The sequence below is a fragment of the Calypte anna genome, chromosome 15 (genome assembly GCF_003957555.1).
Source record: "Calypte anna isolate BGI_N300 chromosome 15, bCalAnn1_v1.p, whole genome shotgun sequence".
In the NCBI taxonomy this organism is placed as follows: Eukaryota; Metazoa; Chordata; class Aves; order Apodiformes; family Trochilidae; genus Calypte; species Calypte anna.
Window position 1 is genome coordinate 7048781 of NC_044261.1, and position 19684 is coordinate 7068464.

Below are 19684 nucleotides of genomic sequence, written 5' to 3' on the forward strand. Positions count from 1 at the left end.
AGATAACCACAATAGATGATGAATTGGTTTGGATGTTGTGCAAAACTTCAATGTGTTTCTTTTTTTAATTTGCTTATTTTATTACGTTGGATAAACAAAGGGGATTATGTTTGGAAATACTGCAAAACCAGTTCAGTAAGATCCCAAATTACACAAGATCTAAACATCTGTAACTCACTTGATAAGCTACAGAACAGCTTCCACCCAAGACACAGATTCCTGCAGCTGATGGCCACAGACAGCAGAAGGAAAGAGGGAAACAAAGTGCACACAGTAAGCCAGGAACAATATGAAAAAACCTGGTATTTCCAAAAGGCAAGAATCATGCAAAAGTGCTACTCCCACTCAAACCACCACCACTCAGCCAACTTCAAACTACCTTCTCCAGACTTTCTTTCCTCCTAGCTATGCTTCACTACCTGAAGCTTCCTGCAAGTCATTACAACTTTGCTCATAATTTATTCTGCAGAAGTTTTCCTGCAAGCATTTGGATCTTTGAGGTACACAAAGGTAACATAGCATGCTGAAGGGACGTGAATTCTTGCCTTCAGAGAAATATGATTCAAAACCACTCATAATCCTTGCATGTATATCCAGACCAGTTTCCCAATACCCATGGTTTGATGAAGGGGGGGTTGAAAAGTATCCTGTTGCTACCTGTATTTTGTTAAGCTCTACAATGCTCTCACTCCACTCTTCAAACTAGGGATCAGATTCTAGTGTGTTACACATGGGGAACAATGGTGCCACAAAGAGCCCCCAGGATGCTGACCCAGGCTTTCCAGAACACTCCTTCAATGCCCTCAGTAACATCCCTGACTGCCACACTGAGGTGTTCCTGGCCAGAGATTTGCCAAGTTCTGGTGTCCCACCGACACCTGGCCCACAGCCAAGACCACACATCCCACATGTGCAAAGTTTGCAAAGTGGATAAATAGGCCCTGTGGCGTGACTGTGGTCCAATTCTCACTTCAAAGGCTCATTTGATCATGCTTCTGGCAAGGTATTGTGCCTGAGGCAACAGAAGGACATGCAGCTTTGTACCCTGCTGCTACTTTAATCCCTTTGCCCCAGGAGGGGAAGCATGGTACAGGAAGGTAGAAGGGGGAGATAGTGCCTGTGATGGCACACAAAGAAAAGCAGATCAACAGTGAACTGTTTGAATTAGAAATCACAGAAGTTATTTTGTATTCATCTACCAGACAGAGAATTTTATATCTCGTCTATACAATATGCTAAACACTTACCAGAGAACATTAGAGGAGAGGAAGATCTCCGCATTTCCTAAAAGACTGCTTTAGTTTATCATGAAAAACAAACAAACATAAGAAGCTAGGATGATGGAAAATTAGAAACGATAGCCTGGGGGATGGGAGGAAAAAGCTCTGAACAACTTAGTAGCAGCACTTGCTGGTTTGGATGCACAGCTGAAGCCAATCCTTGAAAAGGAGAGTTTTGACTCTTAAGTGGCCAGCACCTCTTGCAACATATTTCCTAATCAGTGAGTATTTATGGTCGATATTTTATATTTCCAATTTCCCCTAAGGGCTTCGTGAGAAAGCAGCACACCTTGCCAACCTTTTCAGCTGGGCCAATAATTGCCAATTTGCTCTTTGCCTTAGTATATCACTCAATTTAGCCCTGGCTGTGCCCTGCATACATCCTCATTCATCTCTGTGCCCCCATGACAAATTAGAGTGTTAGCTTCGCTAACTAGGGCAACTATTCTACTAGGGTTGGAAGACAATTATTAGTCTATTTTCCTATCTTGTGGCAACAAAATTGAGAATCCATGACAATTACATTCAGCAATTCTCCACTCTGCCTCCTGCTCCCCCTCCTTGCCCCCACCTTCCGAATATTTCAAATTATCACAGCTCTACTTCCACATTCAAATTTTCCATGTTCACAGGGTGAGGCTTCTATTTAAATGATAATGAGGGACGATCCATTCAATTTAGTGAGGGAGAAAATCCATTAAAAAGCAGGAGTTCTTAAGCTGATGGGTCAAGAAAAAGATAAAAACCTTTTTTAAAAAGCCATTATACAAGGCTCTGTGTGGATTTTTTTGACTGTTCAGGACATCAGAAAGATTAGGACAATTATGGAAACGGGGAAAAACAAAAACAAATGTCCCAAGCCTTCCACTTTTACTTGAGTCAACACAACAAAATAGGCAAGATGGTTTTATCTGGCTCTTAATTCTCCAGCAACTTCCAATTCCCTCACTATGAAAGACAGCAGAGGAAAATCCCATTTTGGAAAAAAGCCTGTTGACTCCATGTAGGTTGCAGAAGACCTGAGAGTACATGTGTAAAAAGGCTTGTCAGCTGTGTATTAAATTTTAAGAGAATTTTACATCAATGCTGGGAACATAAACAAGTGAAAAATTCCCATCCCCTCTCCCCCACACCACAACATCTGCTGTGCAAACCTGGGCTAAAACTTATCAGTTTTTCTGCTCCAAAGTTTCATCATCCCAAAGAAGAGGCCAGCCTCAACAAATCAAACTGCTGCAGCCAGAGATGATTTCACCAAATCATAACAAGCACTTTTCCCCAATGACCATAATAATGGCACTTGGTGTAATGTCTGGAAAGATGTCCTATACAAGACAGACAATTGCTGTCTTACTATGAAGTTGTAGCACTCTGTCCCCACAGAAACTTCACTGTGGCAAAAAAGCAGCAAAATGCTCTGGTTCTTGTTGTGGATGGACTGATGGCTCTCTCTCTGTGTAAGACACAATCAATTATGTGCTCCAGTTTTCTTTTGAGTGCAATTATTTCACAACAGGACGCAGGGCCACCTCTCTGACTTCATGGTCCATTAGAGACTAATGACATGCATTAATGTAAATAAAGAACAACTTTCTGGCATCCCCCTGAAACATCCCCACCTCAACAAACAAATCACACAGAGGATCCTGCTAAGCTGTTCAGGAATAGTGCCTTCTTAAACAGAGGACTGACAATGACACCAGGATGAAGGGACTCTGGCCCTAAGGTGGCAACACTGAATGCTACAGCCAGCACTTGCATACACATTTCCCACCACACCTGCTGTGTGCTGCCCACACAGCAGCCCCAAACCTGCCACCTCCTGCCTCATTTACTCCATTGTTCACCCAGTTAATGGGGAAAGAGATGAGAGGGAAAGACAGCAAGAAACACAGTCCTGAAGGCCCAAGTGCACCAAGAAACAGTTATGTGGGAGTGAGTGAATAACAACCCAGTTGTCTCCTGCTACAGAGCATCTGTCTGCAAGGAGAGGTGCGCCACCCCGAGCACAGCCTGTGTTAGAGCCCTGAGTTTTAGCCACTAACCACAGGATAAAACTGTCCCTTCTTCCCTTTTACCCCCTTACAGCCTTGCAGCTTTTTAATCCTCTCAGTACCACAAGTAAGCAGGCGCAACACCTATTTAACAGCATGCTGGGAAGTACAAGCTTCAGAGCCATGCGTGGACAGGGATGGCAGAAAATCCCTGTAGGAATCGACATCAAGTAGAATGCAGCTCTTCTTCTCTCCCCTTCCCTGGCTCCCATCTTTAGAAGAGGAAAAAAAGTCTCTGCCCTATTCTCTTTGAACACCAAAGCGAAAAACCAAACTGACTCTCACCCGTGGGGAACTTCCTAAGACTTTCTGACATCACTAAATAGACTGGCAGAACGTTACCTAGTACGTGAGGAAGCGTTATACGTTAATTAAGCTAAATTGCACTCATCAAATTAATTGAACGAAGAACATTCTGTGATTCATGAACCTCACTGTTCAAACTGTTTAATTACTAATTTGAAAAATTCTCATTTGCAACGGGTTGCCAGGTCATGAGAGTAGCTTCAGCAAAGCTCCAAAATGTGCCCCGGCCTTCAGGCACTGCCCAGATATCCCTGTTGACTAAAAAGAACAGAATGCCTATTTCCCACTGAATTTCCCTGGCTGCTGAACTAGCTTTGAAGATTTTGCAGGAATTAGGCACTCATATTCAATTCCTGCAGGCTCAGCCTGCAGCTTTGGAGGCAAAGGAAAAGGAGGAGAAAAAACTGGAAGTGCATTGGCTTAATATGAGAAGTCTTCAAGACCACTTAACGCTTTGACCTAAGCTAATTGCAGAGTCTGAATATGTTCTTCCTCTCCTGTGGCCCCACAGGATGGCACAGCAACACTACCAGGCACCCCTGCTTCCATACCTGCCAAGAGCAGCCAAGGAGAAGGAGAGAATCACATAAATTTAGGTATGTATAGAATTATGATCATTATTGACTAATAACACTGTCAAAGACTCCCTGCAGCCAAGAGGATTTGTCCAAGGGTCCCCCCCTTCCTCAACCGGGACTTTCCCCACTGCAGTGTGTGGGTTCGAAATCCTGGAAGCAGATCACAGGACATGTTATTTTCTCTTCCTCCCACTGTGTCGGCTGTTCTACAGCGCCCCATTCACACTCCAACATGTAGAGAGAATTTTCCCCCCATCACATTTCCCTGTCAGAGCTGTCAAGCTGAATCCCGCTTTAATCTGCCAAAAAGCACTTTTCTGCTGACATTTTTAATAAATACTTTCAGCTTTTAAACACATTTGTGGGAGCCCATTTTTTTCCCTTTCTCTCCCTTCTCCTCCTGTAGAATGGGCTCTGAAAGCCGTAATAGCAAATATATTACACTTATCAAAGGCTTTCCCCCCCTCTTCCTTTTGCATCCTGAAGCAGAGGTAGTGTTTTCAATTTTAAAGCTAAATTAACTGTCCAATTGAATTTAGCTGGTTGTGAGCCGTTTTCTGTGACAGGTTTTAGTTATGAAGCATATTTTACATTAATAGAACTCAACATGAAAACCACTCGCTCTGGGATTTTCTGTGGCTTGCCATTGAAATGGCAAATTTAATATTTCAGACATGCTCGTGCCAGCGGTTTGATTATTGTTCTTCATTTAAATCTCTCCTAACGGGAAAGGTCCTAATTAGTAAAAAATCATGTTTTAATGAAGGCGAAATGCTAATTGCTACACAAAAGCCTTCATATAAAATTATCCCAGCAGTGCCATTGATTTCTTGGTGACTCAAAAGCCCATTTGTGTGTTTACACACTAAGGCACCGTTTGCTTTTGTTTTACCATAACATTTCACTCAACGTACCATCGAATTTCCTGAGAGAAAGGCAGCTTTCCCCCCAAAACCTCTCTTATCTTAGAGGCAGGAAGCATAAAATTAGATGAACTGACTTTGCACTCAAACTATGTGATTAAGTGCAGTAGCTAAATCCAAAGATCCTGTAAAAAGCTTTTTAACACAACTTCTTTGAGAAAACAAAACAAAACATCAAGCCATTTTTCCCCGGGGAATAACAATTCCATTTTGCTTTCCCATCTCTGATCTTTTGCTTATCATATTATTTGCACCATGATTATAGTGTTTGCAAGGCAGCTAAACCACTTATGCCATAACACTCAATCATGACATAAAAAAAAAGTTATTACACAGTGACCTCTGGATGCCAACATTTGTTCAGCAAGATTTATGAAAAGCCATGTCAGCAGTGGGAATTGCTGCAATGAAGCGATGCTTTCTCCTGAATGGTACTTACATCACTGAGACGGTCCCTTGAGCTGCTCCGCTGAGAGCTTGTGGCCTCCCTGATGCTGTCTTCCTCGCTATTTCTGCCACTTCTGCTTGTAGGGACCTTCATCTAGAGGAGAAGAAGGAGGGGGGAAAAAGGAGATTTTCAAGTACTGCTCTGCCACCTCTTCCCAAGGTTGCCAACAGCAGTTTAGTCAATGTTTCACTCCTACGCCCACGGCACCGTGGAAAGGATGCTTTTGAAGGCATTGGGGCTTCTCTGAAGTTGTGCTTGGCCACTTGTGTTCATATTCCTTTTTGCTAACATGCAAGGGCAGGGGTGCTTTTAGCACTCCATGGAAGCAGGCAAGGCTGTACCAAAGTCCTAGGGCCTGACATGAGAGGGAAGTACACAAACTCCCTTCACACTCTCTGCTTCCAGAAACCTCGACAGTGATGCTGGTGTTTCAGTCCTGCCACTTGCTGATCAAAGGCCAGGTCTCTGGTTCCTAGTCCAGAGATGTACCTCAGGGCCACCTCCAGTGACTGCACTGAGAGGATGGTACCAGCATGACAGTCAGGTGCCGTGGTACTATGAGGGATATTGGCCTAAAACTTGGCTTGCTTGAGGTAATGCACAAGATTTGAAGTAGAGCATAACTCTGGGTGCCAAAGCTAGTTCTCTAACCACTAAATCATCCTTCACTTGAAGTTGTGCTTGTGTTTGTGCATAACTGAGAGGCATCAATGTTTGAAATCACAGCAACTTTCCACCTAGATCTCCAAAGAGCATTACAGGGGGCAGAGAAGAATAGGATAGATATGTCATTCATAGCTCCATTCCTGGGCTCATTTACTAACAAATTATTCTGTTAATTCCCTTGTGGAAAAAAGTGTTTAACATTGGGTGGAAAGAAGTGTTTAATTTATTAATAGGTTCTATTCATATCAGTTTGGTTCCATTTAAATTACACTATTTAAAATGTCGGCTTGTACAAATTGGTACTTTTAATGGCAATAAAATCCCATTGTTTCTGTCTGTCCAGTTTCATTGCAGTCTCAGTAGCTAGCAGGGTTTGTTCATGGTGCTCTGATATAACTCCAGCATGTCCAAGGAGTCCTTCCACCGTGGCACAAGGAACCGTGCTCAGTGGGCACAGTGCCACAACATGGGCACTGCAACCCGAGCCCTGGGAGCACACTGATCACTACACTCCCATGGACATTTGATACTGCTGCCAGTAAAGTGCCCAACAGTTTATTAATATTTTAATACAATATTCAGGATATTATATGGAGAACAAGCTCCAGTACTTATTCAGTCTGCAAATACACAGTACAGGTCAGAGGAACTATCATGCACATGTTGAAGCAACAGTGCATTTCTGATTAAAGTCCTCACTTCAGATGTCTTTCTGCCACCTTACACCTCAGCAATGTCTTTCTTCCTCAGGATAAGACTTTTAGACTCAGCCACACTGAAGTGTCAGAAATATAAATTTGCTCACTGCCACCTCATCGCACAACCACTGCTCTCAGCATCAGTGTCCTGTCTCATCCATTGCAAACTACCTTTTTAATACTTTGTTCACCTGAAAAGTTTTATCAAGACTAATTTTCATCTTTGCTCCCACATTAAAATGCTCAAACAACACAGCAACGAGAGGTAATCCCTGCTGTGATCTTCTAGAAGCACTCCCAGCACTGAGTCTGCATATACAACTATCAGCAACAGATAAAAAGATAGGAAATAAGCCACTTGAAATTCATCATGTTGGATCCATAGTTGTATTTTCTTAATACAAAGCCCAACAGCATCAAGCACAGTAATCTAACTATACTACATCAATGCTGTGACCATTAACCATCAAATTTTTTATCCTGCATGTAATTAAGTAAATTTGATAAGTTTTTTTTTTTTTAAAGTACATAAACTGATTGTCAATCATGTATTCTTTTTTAGGTCTTTATTAACCAATTACCACTATTGCTATCCCATTATCTTGCCTAGGATTGATGCCAAGCCAATAGGACAAATGGTAATACCTCATTAATTACAGCCTTTTGAAAATGCTGGCACACCAGGTTTCTTCTGTCATCTGGATCCTCCTACTTTTACTCAAAACCCAACTTTACTGGTTCCCAGACATCAGCCAGATTTTCTGAGACTCTTGGATGTCAAGTATCCAACCTGCCAATTTCAAAGCTTCTAGACACAGCAGGTGCTTTTTTTTCCCCCTGAAATAGGAACCACTTAACTATTAAAGAACAGAATTACAATTTCTCTAAATACAGAACAGAAATTACCACTGAATTCTGCAGCTTTCTGATCCATAACCCTAGCACTTCCACTTAGGAACATTCCAAAGCCCGTAAGAATTATTTCGTTTTTCTCTAAACAACTCCTAGATGGTTGCAAATTAAAGGAAAAGTAAATTACACCATTCTAAATTCTTTCACCTTCCCAAGCACAAATGTTCACCAGAATTATTCAAAAGGACTAAAACTGCCAGCTGTCCAAAGTTAGCACAGACTCACCCAACCTGTTACCAGACTCCAACCTTTTGCTGTTTTTCTTGAGTTACAGTCTGCTCCCAACACCACCTGTTTCTTTTCTCCAAATTTCATTAAAGGAAAACTACACCTACACCCACGGTAACAAATTGAGACAATTTGACCTGACAAGGTCTTGCACGGGCAAGCAAATTAGAAGCATCACTGCTGCCATTAACCTTTCCAAGTAAATATCAATTATTAAACTTGCTGCACTACCTCTGTCCCCAGTTTGCTGCTGTGAATTAAGAGGGTCATCAGCCTTTTTGACAGATCTTGTTCATTTACACCTGCTGCCTGCCAGCAGGGGAGCCTGCACACCCGCAGCCGGAGTGCTGAGCCAAGCTGCCTTAATTCATCAGTAATTACCCTAATGAGCCACATGCAGGACCCAACCAGGAGGACAAGTTGTTCTGCTAAATGGATGCATTGGTTTCACGGACACTCTCTGCAGACCCAAGTATTAGCAAACTGGTCAAAAGCTTCTTTCCCAAAGTTCCTTCCGGCTTGGCTGCTTGATTTCTAGTGATTTTCTCTGGGTGTTTTTGCTTGACTTGCAGAAAATCCTCCTGACCATGTTTCCCTGATTGAGCTTTACTATAAAAACAACTATTCCTCTCCCTTTTGAATGGTTTTGAGTTTCTCAGAGCCTGCGAAGGCTGCGTGGGCCAGAGGCGAGGGCAGCCTGGGGGCTCCCACCTCAGGGATGTCATGGATGCCCTGGAAGTCACAGACCCAAACAACTCCTCAAATTCATACACAAAACACACAACATCTTCTTGTACAACACAGTGCCAGAGGGTTACACAAACAATAGAGCCACACCACCCATCATTATTAAATACCTCAGGTAAAGGGGTCTAAATTTAGGCTTGAGGAGAGGTGTCTGAGACAGGCTGCCTTTCCACTTGGCTAAAAGCTGCCCTACTGCTGTTACAAAGAAGCATTAAAATCACTGACCAGCAATGTTTAGGAAGAAACCTCCTCTCCAGCTCGTTGACTTTTCCTGTTTTAAAGAACCCACACAGCCCACTGCTGCCTTCAGCTTGGCGGGAAGCACCAGCCCTTCCCTCATGGATGGCGCTTCCAGCACAGGCCTGAGCAGCAAGCAGCAGGTAGGAGCATACGGGGGTCAAAACCAAGTATGTTTGGTCACACTGCCCCCAGGTCTGCTCAAAATATTTTAGGAGTTGTCTGAGAAGCAAAAAGTCTCAAAACAACACAAACATCCAAAGGTCAGTGACAGAGAGAGCCCCGGGAGAGGTGCTGCTCAGCTCCGTCTCCTGAGGTGTGAGGGAGCGTGAGGGAATCTCAAACATGGGCTGACTGCTGCGTCACCTCTGGGCAGGTAAGCTGGAACAAAATTACAAGGCACAAGGGGACAACTGAAGTTATATGGTAATTTATCTCTTCCAAAGGCCAAATCCTGTCCTCATCCAACTGCTAACTCAGCCAGACATTCATGTCAGTATGTATTCACTAGAACATTAAATAGGTGCTGAAGTTTTACTCAAGCAGCACCTATTTCATCACTGAAGTTAAAAGAATTCTCAAAAAGCATTCATTAAACCCAAGGCTGCTCAAAACCAGACCACTGCAGTCTCCTGCAAGATAAAACTACACACCTGACAACACCACACACCACAGAGGAAAGCTGGTGGTAGGCAATGCCAGCTATCTGCAATAACTACGGTTCAGTTTTTACCAGAAACTACAGATTTCGGTTTGAGAATATTAAAGATGCAGGTTCCAGCTCTGCAGGCTGCTGGCTTGGCAGGGAAGGAGCAGGGGCAAGGTAGTGAGGTTTGTAAAGCCATGATCAATTTGCATGCTGCAGGTGCTCACGGACAATCCCAAGCCACGTTTGGAGCCAAGAATTATGAACCTCGCGCTGTTGGACATCATGTAGCATGATTAAATATCATAACTCATTCCAGTAATAACTCCAGCTCTCAATAAAGTCCAGTTCTGCCATCTTGGACCGTTGCTGCCTTTTCATCTCTCCCACCCAGCTTACCCCTCCCTGTTTCTTCTTGTGGGGTGGGAGCAGAGGAATACTTGAATGGGCAGAACAGGTCTTGCTTCCCCCAAAAGAGCTTTCTCATTACCACTATAGCGGCTTTCAGCCCCTGCTTTTTAATCATAATAAATCAGCCTGCTCTCCATTTACTTAGGCTTTTCCGATGTCAGAGGAAAGCACATTTTTATTTGGCTCACCTATTTTCAAATCGCAAGCACGCTGCCCTGCTCATTATTAATAAATACACTTTGATTTATCACAAGCTTCGTTTGAGTGCCATGGGGAGCCCGGGGGCAAAAGGAGACAAATTCTTTTCTTAAGTTGTTCTGAAAGGTGCTGGGCTTCCTGACCCTCACCCCCATTAACCCAGCACAGCTAGTGTGCTCCTACTGGGAGCTCCAGAGCTTGCGCAGCGGCAAACTCAGACTGATCTTGTGCCATCTCAATATATTTGTTCATTATCTTGCGCACACACAGAAGCATTTGGAAATGTACTCGGGGCACAGGCCAAATTGAATCATCTGCCTTCATTTTCCACACGATCTGAAGCTACAGCTGCTACAACAGGCTGTGGGATTTTTATTTTCCTTCCTTAACAGTTTTTTTTCCCCTCGCTCTTAAAGCCACAGCAGTGTGATTTTAAACCTCTCACAGTTGCTTGGGCTTGTGTCTGCTTCTTACAAAATGGGTCTTGCAGACATACAAGATGGGAAAAGAAATTCCCAACAACCTCCTCCCTCTGTGCTGCTCTTCAGGCAAGTAAAAAAGCAGCACCCTTGGGGAGAGATATAATTAACATATTCATCTTGGAGATGCTTGTTCTGGTGGCTCAGATGGCTCTACTAATCCACTAATCCTCTCAACCTTCACCAGTGGACAGGCATCAGCAGAAATGGCACTTACCTATTTTGTACCTACACCTGTGAGCATTGAATGGTCCCACAAAAACCCAGAGGCCCTTCCAGATGAGAGGGGGCAAAAACCTTCTTGCATCAATGAGCCAAGTTGCCTCCTTTCAGGAACACATTAAAATTCTTGTGAAAAAAGTTTAATTCCTTTTTAGAAAACTGGAAGATCAAACTTTCTTTTGTCTTGCAAGAAAGGACAGACCAAACGCAACCTTCAGGCTTAGGATTTTACTGACTTCATGGCAAATCTATTTTGGCAGAAGCCACTTGGAGATAAACAGGTACAGCTGAAAGGCATCCAAGTCCCAGAGTTTAGGTCCAAGTTTTCAGATCATAAGAGATATGGATGGATCCACCTCATCATGCTCATCTATCTAAACTAATGCTGCTGAATTCCACTTCACATCTCATCAGTGTGTAATGACTTTATCGTTAGCTCTGCCAAAGGACCCTTTGTTTCTGCAGAGTCAATCTAAGGAAGAAAAATTTTCTGCAGATAATATTTTACACTAATAAAGATTATGATTGCCCATGACTAGAAGAATCGTTATGAGCAACAGTTCCAAAAACTTATCAAAACTAATTGTATGGCCTGTCGCCTTCCCAACAAACATGACAATGATGCTAAATGATATTTTGGTAAGATTTTTTTGCTAACATATGCTTGTATTTTATTATCAACTCCCAGATAAGCTCATGTTTCTCTTGGTAGACTATCAGCAGTAGCAGCTCTCTGCAGCAGGAGACAGTAAACTGCCTTAATAAAAACAAATGGACAATTTAATTAAAATATATTGAAGACTTGGAAAAAGTACTATTTGTGGATGAAACAGTGTGTTAAGGGATTGCACTCAAGGCTAGTTCAGTGTATTTAAGCAGGCAACAATAAGTGGTAGTGAAACATACTGCACAGAGCTCTACTCCAATGATTAAACACACTGAAATGTAAACGTGTGCTTTCCAGAAAAGGTAGGAAGGCAATTCACCCAGTTGCCTCTGGTTTTGATGCTTGAAACAAAACAAACCATTTGGCATTAAAAATGTACTTCTTTAAACCTGAAAAGACCCATGTATCAAAACAAGGTGGAATCAGCTAAACACATTACTTCTGACTTGTTTCCTTGAAAATCCAGCCTTAATGCATTCTAACAAAATTTATCTATCCCAAGCACACCTCATAATGAGATCAACTGGGAAAAATATCAGGCTTGTTTGTATATTTTATACTTGCTCTAACTTGGCAGTTTGGAGATTATGTATTCCCCTGTTCCCTCCTTAAATCGTTTCACACGCTGCAATTTGATTTTCTTTGCTTGCCCTTTTCCACATTTTTTTTTGATACATTTTATTGAGTTCTGGCTCAGAGGGAAACGTTCCCTTTGAATTAAGGGTGCAATCATTTTTTTTCCCTCTAAATAAGGACATATGGAATAGAACGCAATGTTATGGTCTGAGGATTTTATGATTGAAGTAGGACTCATTTTAAAAAATGACAGTAGCATCAGGTTAGGTTAGATTAGAGTAGTTCTTCTAATTGGGTGGTGCAGCTCTGGCTGTTGTGATCAGCTATCTTAGCTATAACTCATTTTAAATATGACATGTCTGGTTTTACTTACTGTGATGAAGAAGAAAGCAGCAGCACACTTATACTGAGGGAAATCTGTCCTTTTTTTAGCATTTTTAAAGAGTTCTGTGATATTTAGGTTAGTGCCTATACATTCAGCTGGTATGTAGACTTCTAATCCTGGCTTATCTGTTTGCCCCTCTGGTTGAGTTACTTAAATAACCTATAGTGCAGTTGAGCAGTCTGTAGCACAGCAGTTAACTTTACCTTTTTAAGTTTAAGTTTAAGGATTCAGGGAGGTTGAATTAATGTTAGTAAAGGAATTCTGTGCCTAGTGACTGTCAGAGTCAGCTGCTACTGAAAGACAAGCAAAACAACTTACTGTAATAATAAGTATTATTAGTGGAAAATAAAGATACTCAAAAGCTATTGTTAGTTGTTTGAACATAACTACTCATTAATAACCTAACTCTGAATCTTAATGCTTGCAACTAGACATAAGAGTCACCTTCCAGCAAAACAACTGAAAACCAAGCTCATGTGGTGCTGTCAATTGCCTTTGTAGTTTTAGAGGAATTAGCCAGGGTAACATCCTGCAACAAGCTCAGCTGCAGCTTTTGGAAGAGACACTTCTCCAGGTCTGGTGCCACACCGAGGCAGAGAGAAAGTACATTTGATCTCACCAGTTTTGAGAGGTGTGGCCAAAAATCGGACCAGTGCACCTGGGGACTGCAGAAGTTTTTTCTTCACTAACACCCAGCACCAAAAAGCTGTAAGAAGCAGCAGGGTTAAGCTTTTCTGCAGCTCAGCCAACGCACTGAAACTGCTGCAAAGATTTTTCACAGCTTCTGGGCTGGCAGGTGGCCTGGGCTGCCGAGCAGAACCGGCACCGTGTCCCCACGCCCGCCTGCGCTCTCAGGACCAGGAGGCTCAGTGTGATGGGAGAGTTAATGCTTATTTCAGAAAAGGGCTGATGCTTAAGCAGGCAAAACTGCTCCATTTTACAGCTGCCATCAGGCCTGTGTGGAAAACTGCACTCTGCATGCCCCCCACCCGTAGCTGGCAGATGGCAGCAGACAGCTGGGAAAATCTGGGTTTGACATACGTCAGTGATAAACTGTGGCAGTGTAGACCTGCTTAGGTTACAGAGAGTTAGCGTGGCTGCAGGAGTGAGACTTGGGCTGGTGAAGGGTAAATAGCATTCCTAACCAATTTAGCTAAAACCAGCCTTCCAAAACAGGGTAGACAGATGGAATCTATGAGCCCCGGGGGCTGTCTGGGTAGGCAGGCAAGGAGATAAAGGGGTAAAATGCAATTTTGAGGTTCGTGGGCTACTGTGTGGAACTAGCACAACACCTAATAAAACAGCACCCATCACCAGTGGGGATTTATCAGGTCTTGTTGTGAAAGCAAACTACAAGCAATTGTCAGAAAAAAAAAAAGTCAGAACTCTCTGAACTCCCTCAAGTAAAGAAAAACCTGAGATAACAAACTTATTGGTAGTCCTTCGACTGTGTTTATAAATAAATGACAGCATCTGTAAGCACAAAAGAAGACACACACTAGCTGGTGACTGGAGAGAAGCAGCCTGTAATGCTGGGAGATGACAATGAAACCAGAGCCAGACAAGAGGCATCAATGAAAAGGCAGCACCTAAAAAAATCACTGCACCAGCTGTGATACTCAGCCAGAACCAGATGCCCTAACTACACTTTAATTTAGCAACAGGTCTAAACAAATAGCATCCAATATATACTCTATGAGAGACCTGAAAGCCTCTGAGCAAGTTACTAAATAAGATTTGTAACTTCAAGTTTCACATTAAGGTGATTCAGACCTGTGGTTCTTGGTTATAAAAAGCCATCCAGTATGCATCAAATGAGAAGTTGATCCTGCACATTTTTTTGTTGATGGGAAAGAAATGGATATGCTAAAGATCAGCTCAGGACTCCTCCAACAGATTCAAGTGTTACCAAAACCAATGTATCTGACCAGATTGAAAGAATCAGTGTAAGGGAAGCACGACAGAGGTATCATTGACTAAGCATCCATTTAGCAGGATGTGTTTAGCTGAAGTCAACAGACTAAATTAGGCTGAGTTTACACAATGCTCTTAAACACCATGTAGGAGGTAATCAGAATTGACAGCTTTAACATTGCTGCCATCTATGCATACAGATACCATCTATTAAAGGCTAATATCAACAACTGTGATATTCAAAACAAAAGTAGATTTAATATATGTATTAAATTGTTCAAAACTGTGGGAGATATTTCAAAATATATTACAAAATTCAACCGAGAAAAATCTCTGTATACTACAATATTTCTCTTCTAGTAAGATTACCCATCAAAAGCAGGGGGTTTCATTGAAGACAAAGGTGATGATAATCTTCAAAAGTTATTTTAGTGAGAGAAGATGCCCAAAAGGAAGGTAAACACGTTACTAATGATGTCAGACAGACAAAACATTGAATGCTGTTCTGCTTTGTCCTTGGATAGAAAAGAAACTCATTCCTCAGTCTTCTGATAACAGAAGAGAGATATTAGACGACATTTGCTAAGAACAAAGTCCAGACCTGTTGCACAAGCCCTAAAATAGGAGCTCATGAGCACACAGGTGTTTTAATGGATCTTGCAACAGCCACTGAGAAAACAGAAAAAAGACAAGTATTGGAGAAATCCTGCAAACAGGGTTAACTGGGTAGTTACAGGCACATCACCATGATACCAGGCTTGACAAGAACACAGTACTGGATTCAGTAGACTGAATTAAACTATTTCAGTCAACAAACTTTTCTGGGGAATTAACCTTCTTGAATAAGCCCCGTTTCATTGCTGTGACAAGTTTGGTTGAAAAGGGAACTGGACAAACCTGACATATTTAGGATTCTTGATGCACTCATACTGCAAGACATTCTGATAAAAAATAGTGCTAAATAGATATGAATAAAGCACATTTTAAGCAATGAACATATTTGCTATGTTCTCAAAAAGATATGTCAGTAAATAATCAATTAATGTTTGCTACAGAAGGTAAAAGTATTTAAACACAGCTTGCAGTTACGTCCATCAATATCTGAGAAAAACACTAATGTCCTGGTTTGGGCCAGGATAAAGGTGATTTTCTGTTTTGTACTTTTGCTTTTAGCTAAGTCTCTTGTAAGTAGTTGCACTTGCAGAAATTAACAGCAAGTTTCTCAGATAGTGTGTGCTTCTAGGATTGATAACACTTGATGTTTATAGTTACTGCTAGAGACTGGTGTGCAGAGCCAAGGACACTGCTCAGCTCTGAGGAAAACATTTTACCGTCCAGGAGGATACAGAGGCCCCACCTGAGCCCTCCTTTAGGGAGGAACAGACAAGATAGATACCAGAATTGACCAAACAGAGTATTCCATCCCATATACGTCACACTCAGTATAAATTTGAGGCATCACGAGGGCCGAGCCAGATCTTTTCCTGATTTCCTGCTTCCCTTCCTTCACTCGGCATCCTGGAAGGATCCCGTCCATTCGTCTGCCTGTGGTCCTGATCCGTGTCAGCCCATATTGGTGTGTTCCTGCCTCCAGTTCCCGACTGCTGCCGACTCCAGGAGTCCAGCCTGGACTTTCCCAGGGCTGCCCTGCAGCCTCGGTGGTGACGTGAGAGTTATTGGGGGAGAGGGGGGAGGAATGTGGTATCCATTTTCCTGTATATTTGTATATATTTAGTAATTTTACCTATTTATCATTACTGTTTCATTAAAGTTGTGTAGTTTAGTTTCCAACCCATAAGTCTCTCTCCCTTATTCTCTCTCCTTTCTTTATCAAGGAGGAAAGAGACATTAATAGAGAGCGTCTGTTATTCGGTTTAATTGCCGGCTCAGTGTTAAACCGTGACAACTAAAAAAGCCACTGCAGATAAAATTCATAGATGCCAGCAATACATGTTCAGAAATAAATATAAAAGGGGAAGGCCATTTTAGGCAGCAATTTGTATTCCTTCAAAAATAAATCTCATTAGAAAAAAACATTGGGATCACTGAGTTCAACCATTATCCCTACTCTATAAAGTTCTCCCCTAAACCATAATCCCAACACCACATCTAAACAACCCTTAAACACATCCAGGACAGGTGACTCAACCACATCCCTGGACATCTTATCCCAGTGTCTGAATACTCTGTGAAAATTTTTTTCCTAATGTCCAGTCTAAACCTCCCCTGTTACAGCCTGAAGCCATCCCTCTTGTTCTATCACTGAGAGCCACACTACAATCAGGAGGAATGAAGGCAACTGCCTGCAGCTACTGTGGAAAAGCTGGGAGGGTGTCAGTGGACAAGCACCTCCATATGATCTTCCAACTAATGCTGCAACCAAAGGAAAATAATTCAGTCCCTGAGCAAGGGAAAAGTGGCCACTTTCTCTCCAATACAGCATTGACAGGAATGATTTTGGCAGTAAGAGTGTAAAGCAAAGCTCTTCTGAACTGACAACCCATGGCAGCTACAGTCTACTGTTTGGATAGTTGTCCCAAATAGCTTCAAGTCCTTATGTGGACTGCAGAGATCAAACTGCTGTTAGAAAAAGTAAAAATTACCAGCAATTCTCTTAGGTATCCACTGCACATCTCTCCCTACTTAGAGCTGGGAACAAAGGTCACCATCCTGATGCTGAAGGAGGATTTTGTACTGGGAGCCTGCAAACCCTGTGGGCTCTTGCCTGTAGTTTAAGGGAAGGACAAAAGCATTCACATTCTCACTCAACAATTCGCTCAAACCCTCCAAACATCCCATGTGAAAAACCCATGCTCAGTACAGTAGGGTTTCAAATTCATTACTAGGACTCTGCGGCACCACAATAACACAATTAAACCACCACCAGATGTCTGCCATATAATACATGTTAAAAAAAGAAAAAGACATACTGTGTGCAGATACAACAACAATTTGCTGTTCAAATTAATTCAGGAATCAGTACCATCCCTAAAAACCCAATATATAAAACATATGCTACTGTAGGCATGCATAAATTGCACGCGATCTTTTCCAGATAAAGCCACACATGTAAAAAAAATCCAACAAAACAACCAAATAACAAGAAAATAAATAAATAAATAAATACAAAGGCTGCCCAGGGAATGATGAATTTTGCAGAAACTGCTGTCAAGGATCACAGCACTGAGCAAACAGAGCCACAGCTGCGAGCTTATACCCTGCCTTCAGCAGTACGGCACACCCTGTCCTCAGCTCATCTGAACAGGGAACTCACATGGAGCAGAAATGGACACCAAACACAAACTCAACCAGGTTTTTTTGCTCAGGACTGGCATAAGGTGAAGCTACAGTGGTATAATTTAAATCACAGGAGATAGCAGTCTGTCACTCAGATGCACAGGATCAGGCCTAATATCGCATGTTTTCAGCTGTTCCACAAACCAGCCCACAGTCACAGCCCTGTTATATCTGAAGATCCTCTAAAACCTGGGGGCAAGGCTGGGGAAAAGCTGGCATTGAAGGCAAGAGAATGAGCACTTCAGTGCAAGGGGAACTGATGGATGGTTGGCACAAGCTATGCTATAAAGTGAATTTAGCAAAGCAGAGACAACACCTACGCACACCACCATGAATGTTTTTGTCCCAATGCCTACCTTGTTCTAGTTAGAGCTATGATTTGCTTTTATTGATAATTCAAACTCTACCAAACCTGCTCACATTCCATCTGGACTTCCTGGGACCTGGCCTTTCTCTGGCAGAGGTCATCTTCCCCCATCCAATTGTCCCTCATCCCCACAGGCACTGGAGATCTAACCACAGCTGCTTCAGCCAAGTCCCAGCAAGAACCAGAATAGTTTCCCTTTGAGATTAACACTTGCAGCTGAAGAACAGGAAGCAGCTCTTTAGAAGGCAGCACTGCTGTTGTCCCAAGCCCAGAGCTCTGTGAAATAGCTGGTTGACACTTGCTGTCATCAAGGGACACGCTGCATTACCTAAAGATGCAAGCAAGTACAGAAAGCTCAGCAAAGACGAACCGGGAGCCTGCACTATCTTCTTCCTATGGATCACAGACTGCATATATTTATGATGGAGGAAAGTGCTTCCTGTTGGCCTATACTGTACTCTTGTAATGTGCAGCACAAGACTGGATTGGCACTAACTGTATATTCCCTACAATAACAGTTTAAAAAAATTCTCAGACACAAAAGAACTGGCTGAAGCATTGTAGCTTTGAGCAAAAAACAGGATCTGGATTTCATCCTGTGCATTCTGTCATGACAGAAAAGCTAACTCTAGTGTTTTTGTTCTATCTGAGTGCTCTTCATGACTTGTACATCTCCAAAATCCAACTCCAAACCTGTGTGGCTCAGATTTTTCTTGTGATGGTTACAGACAAAAAAGAAGAAAACTCACAGACACACACCAGCAGGCACTGCTGAAGATTAATCCTCTCCCTGCAGCTGGAAGGCCACAATCCTCCAAACACAAATTGCATACTGATATGGATGGAAGGGCAAACTGCAGTAGTAACCATGAAGCAGATACTCACACTATCTACTGAAGGTTATCCAGCTGGTCTGAACTGCTCCCTGTGCCTTTCAGAAAGGAGCCAGGCTGGGCCTGGGGATGATCTGGGTAATAGCAAGACACATTTATTAATGCTCCTACAAATATTTCCTAAGAATCTTTCCAAATACTCTGCAAATACCCAAGTTTAAACAACAAGGATGCGCAGTGGGTAGCATTATCATCCCTTCTCAGAAGGAATGAAGGGATCGGATGACTTTGGGAACATCAAGAAATGGACACGGGGGAATGCTTGGAAGACTGCTGGGAAGATATATGCTGGGATTCAGGACTGCCCTTGATACTTGGAACAGAACAATTTTACTTTGGGTAGAAAGATCTGTGTCTGAGTGCTGCCTAAAAGGATTTCAAAGTGTCTTGGATGCAGATTTGGGAAATGACTGAGATCTGTCACACCACAGGATTTTTATGAGCATCAGTGGACCCAGAACTGCTATAACAGGGGAAAAAAACTGAAAGCTCAACCCAAAGACCAAAGTCAGTAACAGGACTTCCCTCGGAACTATAGCTGTTTCTGCAAGA

At 42.4% G+C, this 19684-nt stretch overlaps 1 protein-coding gene across 17 annotated transcripts in view; it reads right to left on the bottom strand.

Annotated features, from left to right (window-relative positions):
• The window catches only part of FBRSL1 (fibrosin like 1), a 515430-nt gene that overhangs the window by 282040 nt on the left and 213706 nt on the right, over nt 1-19684 (bottom strand). For 14 of the 17 annotated variants that reach the window (XM_030460346.1, XM_030460342.1, XM_030460355.1 and 11 more), the window contains exon 3: nt 5581-5682. The exons of the other annotated variants lie outside the window; for them this stretch is intronic. In XM_030460346.1, the coding sequence (XP_030316206.1) occupies nt 5581-5682 (102 nt within the window). The remainder of the gene's footprint in view (nt 1-5580; nt 5683-19684) is intronic. 17 annotated transcript variants of the gene reach the window in all.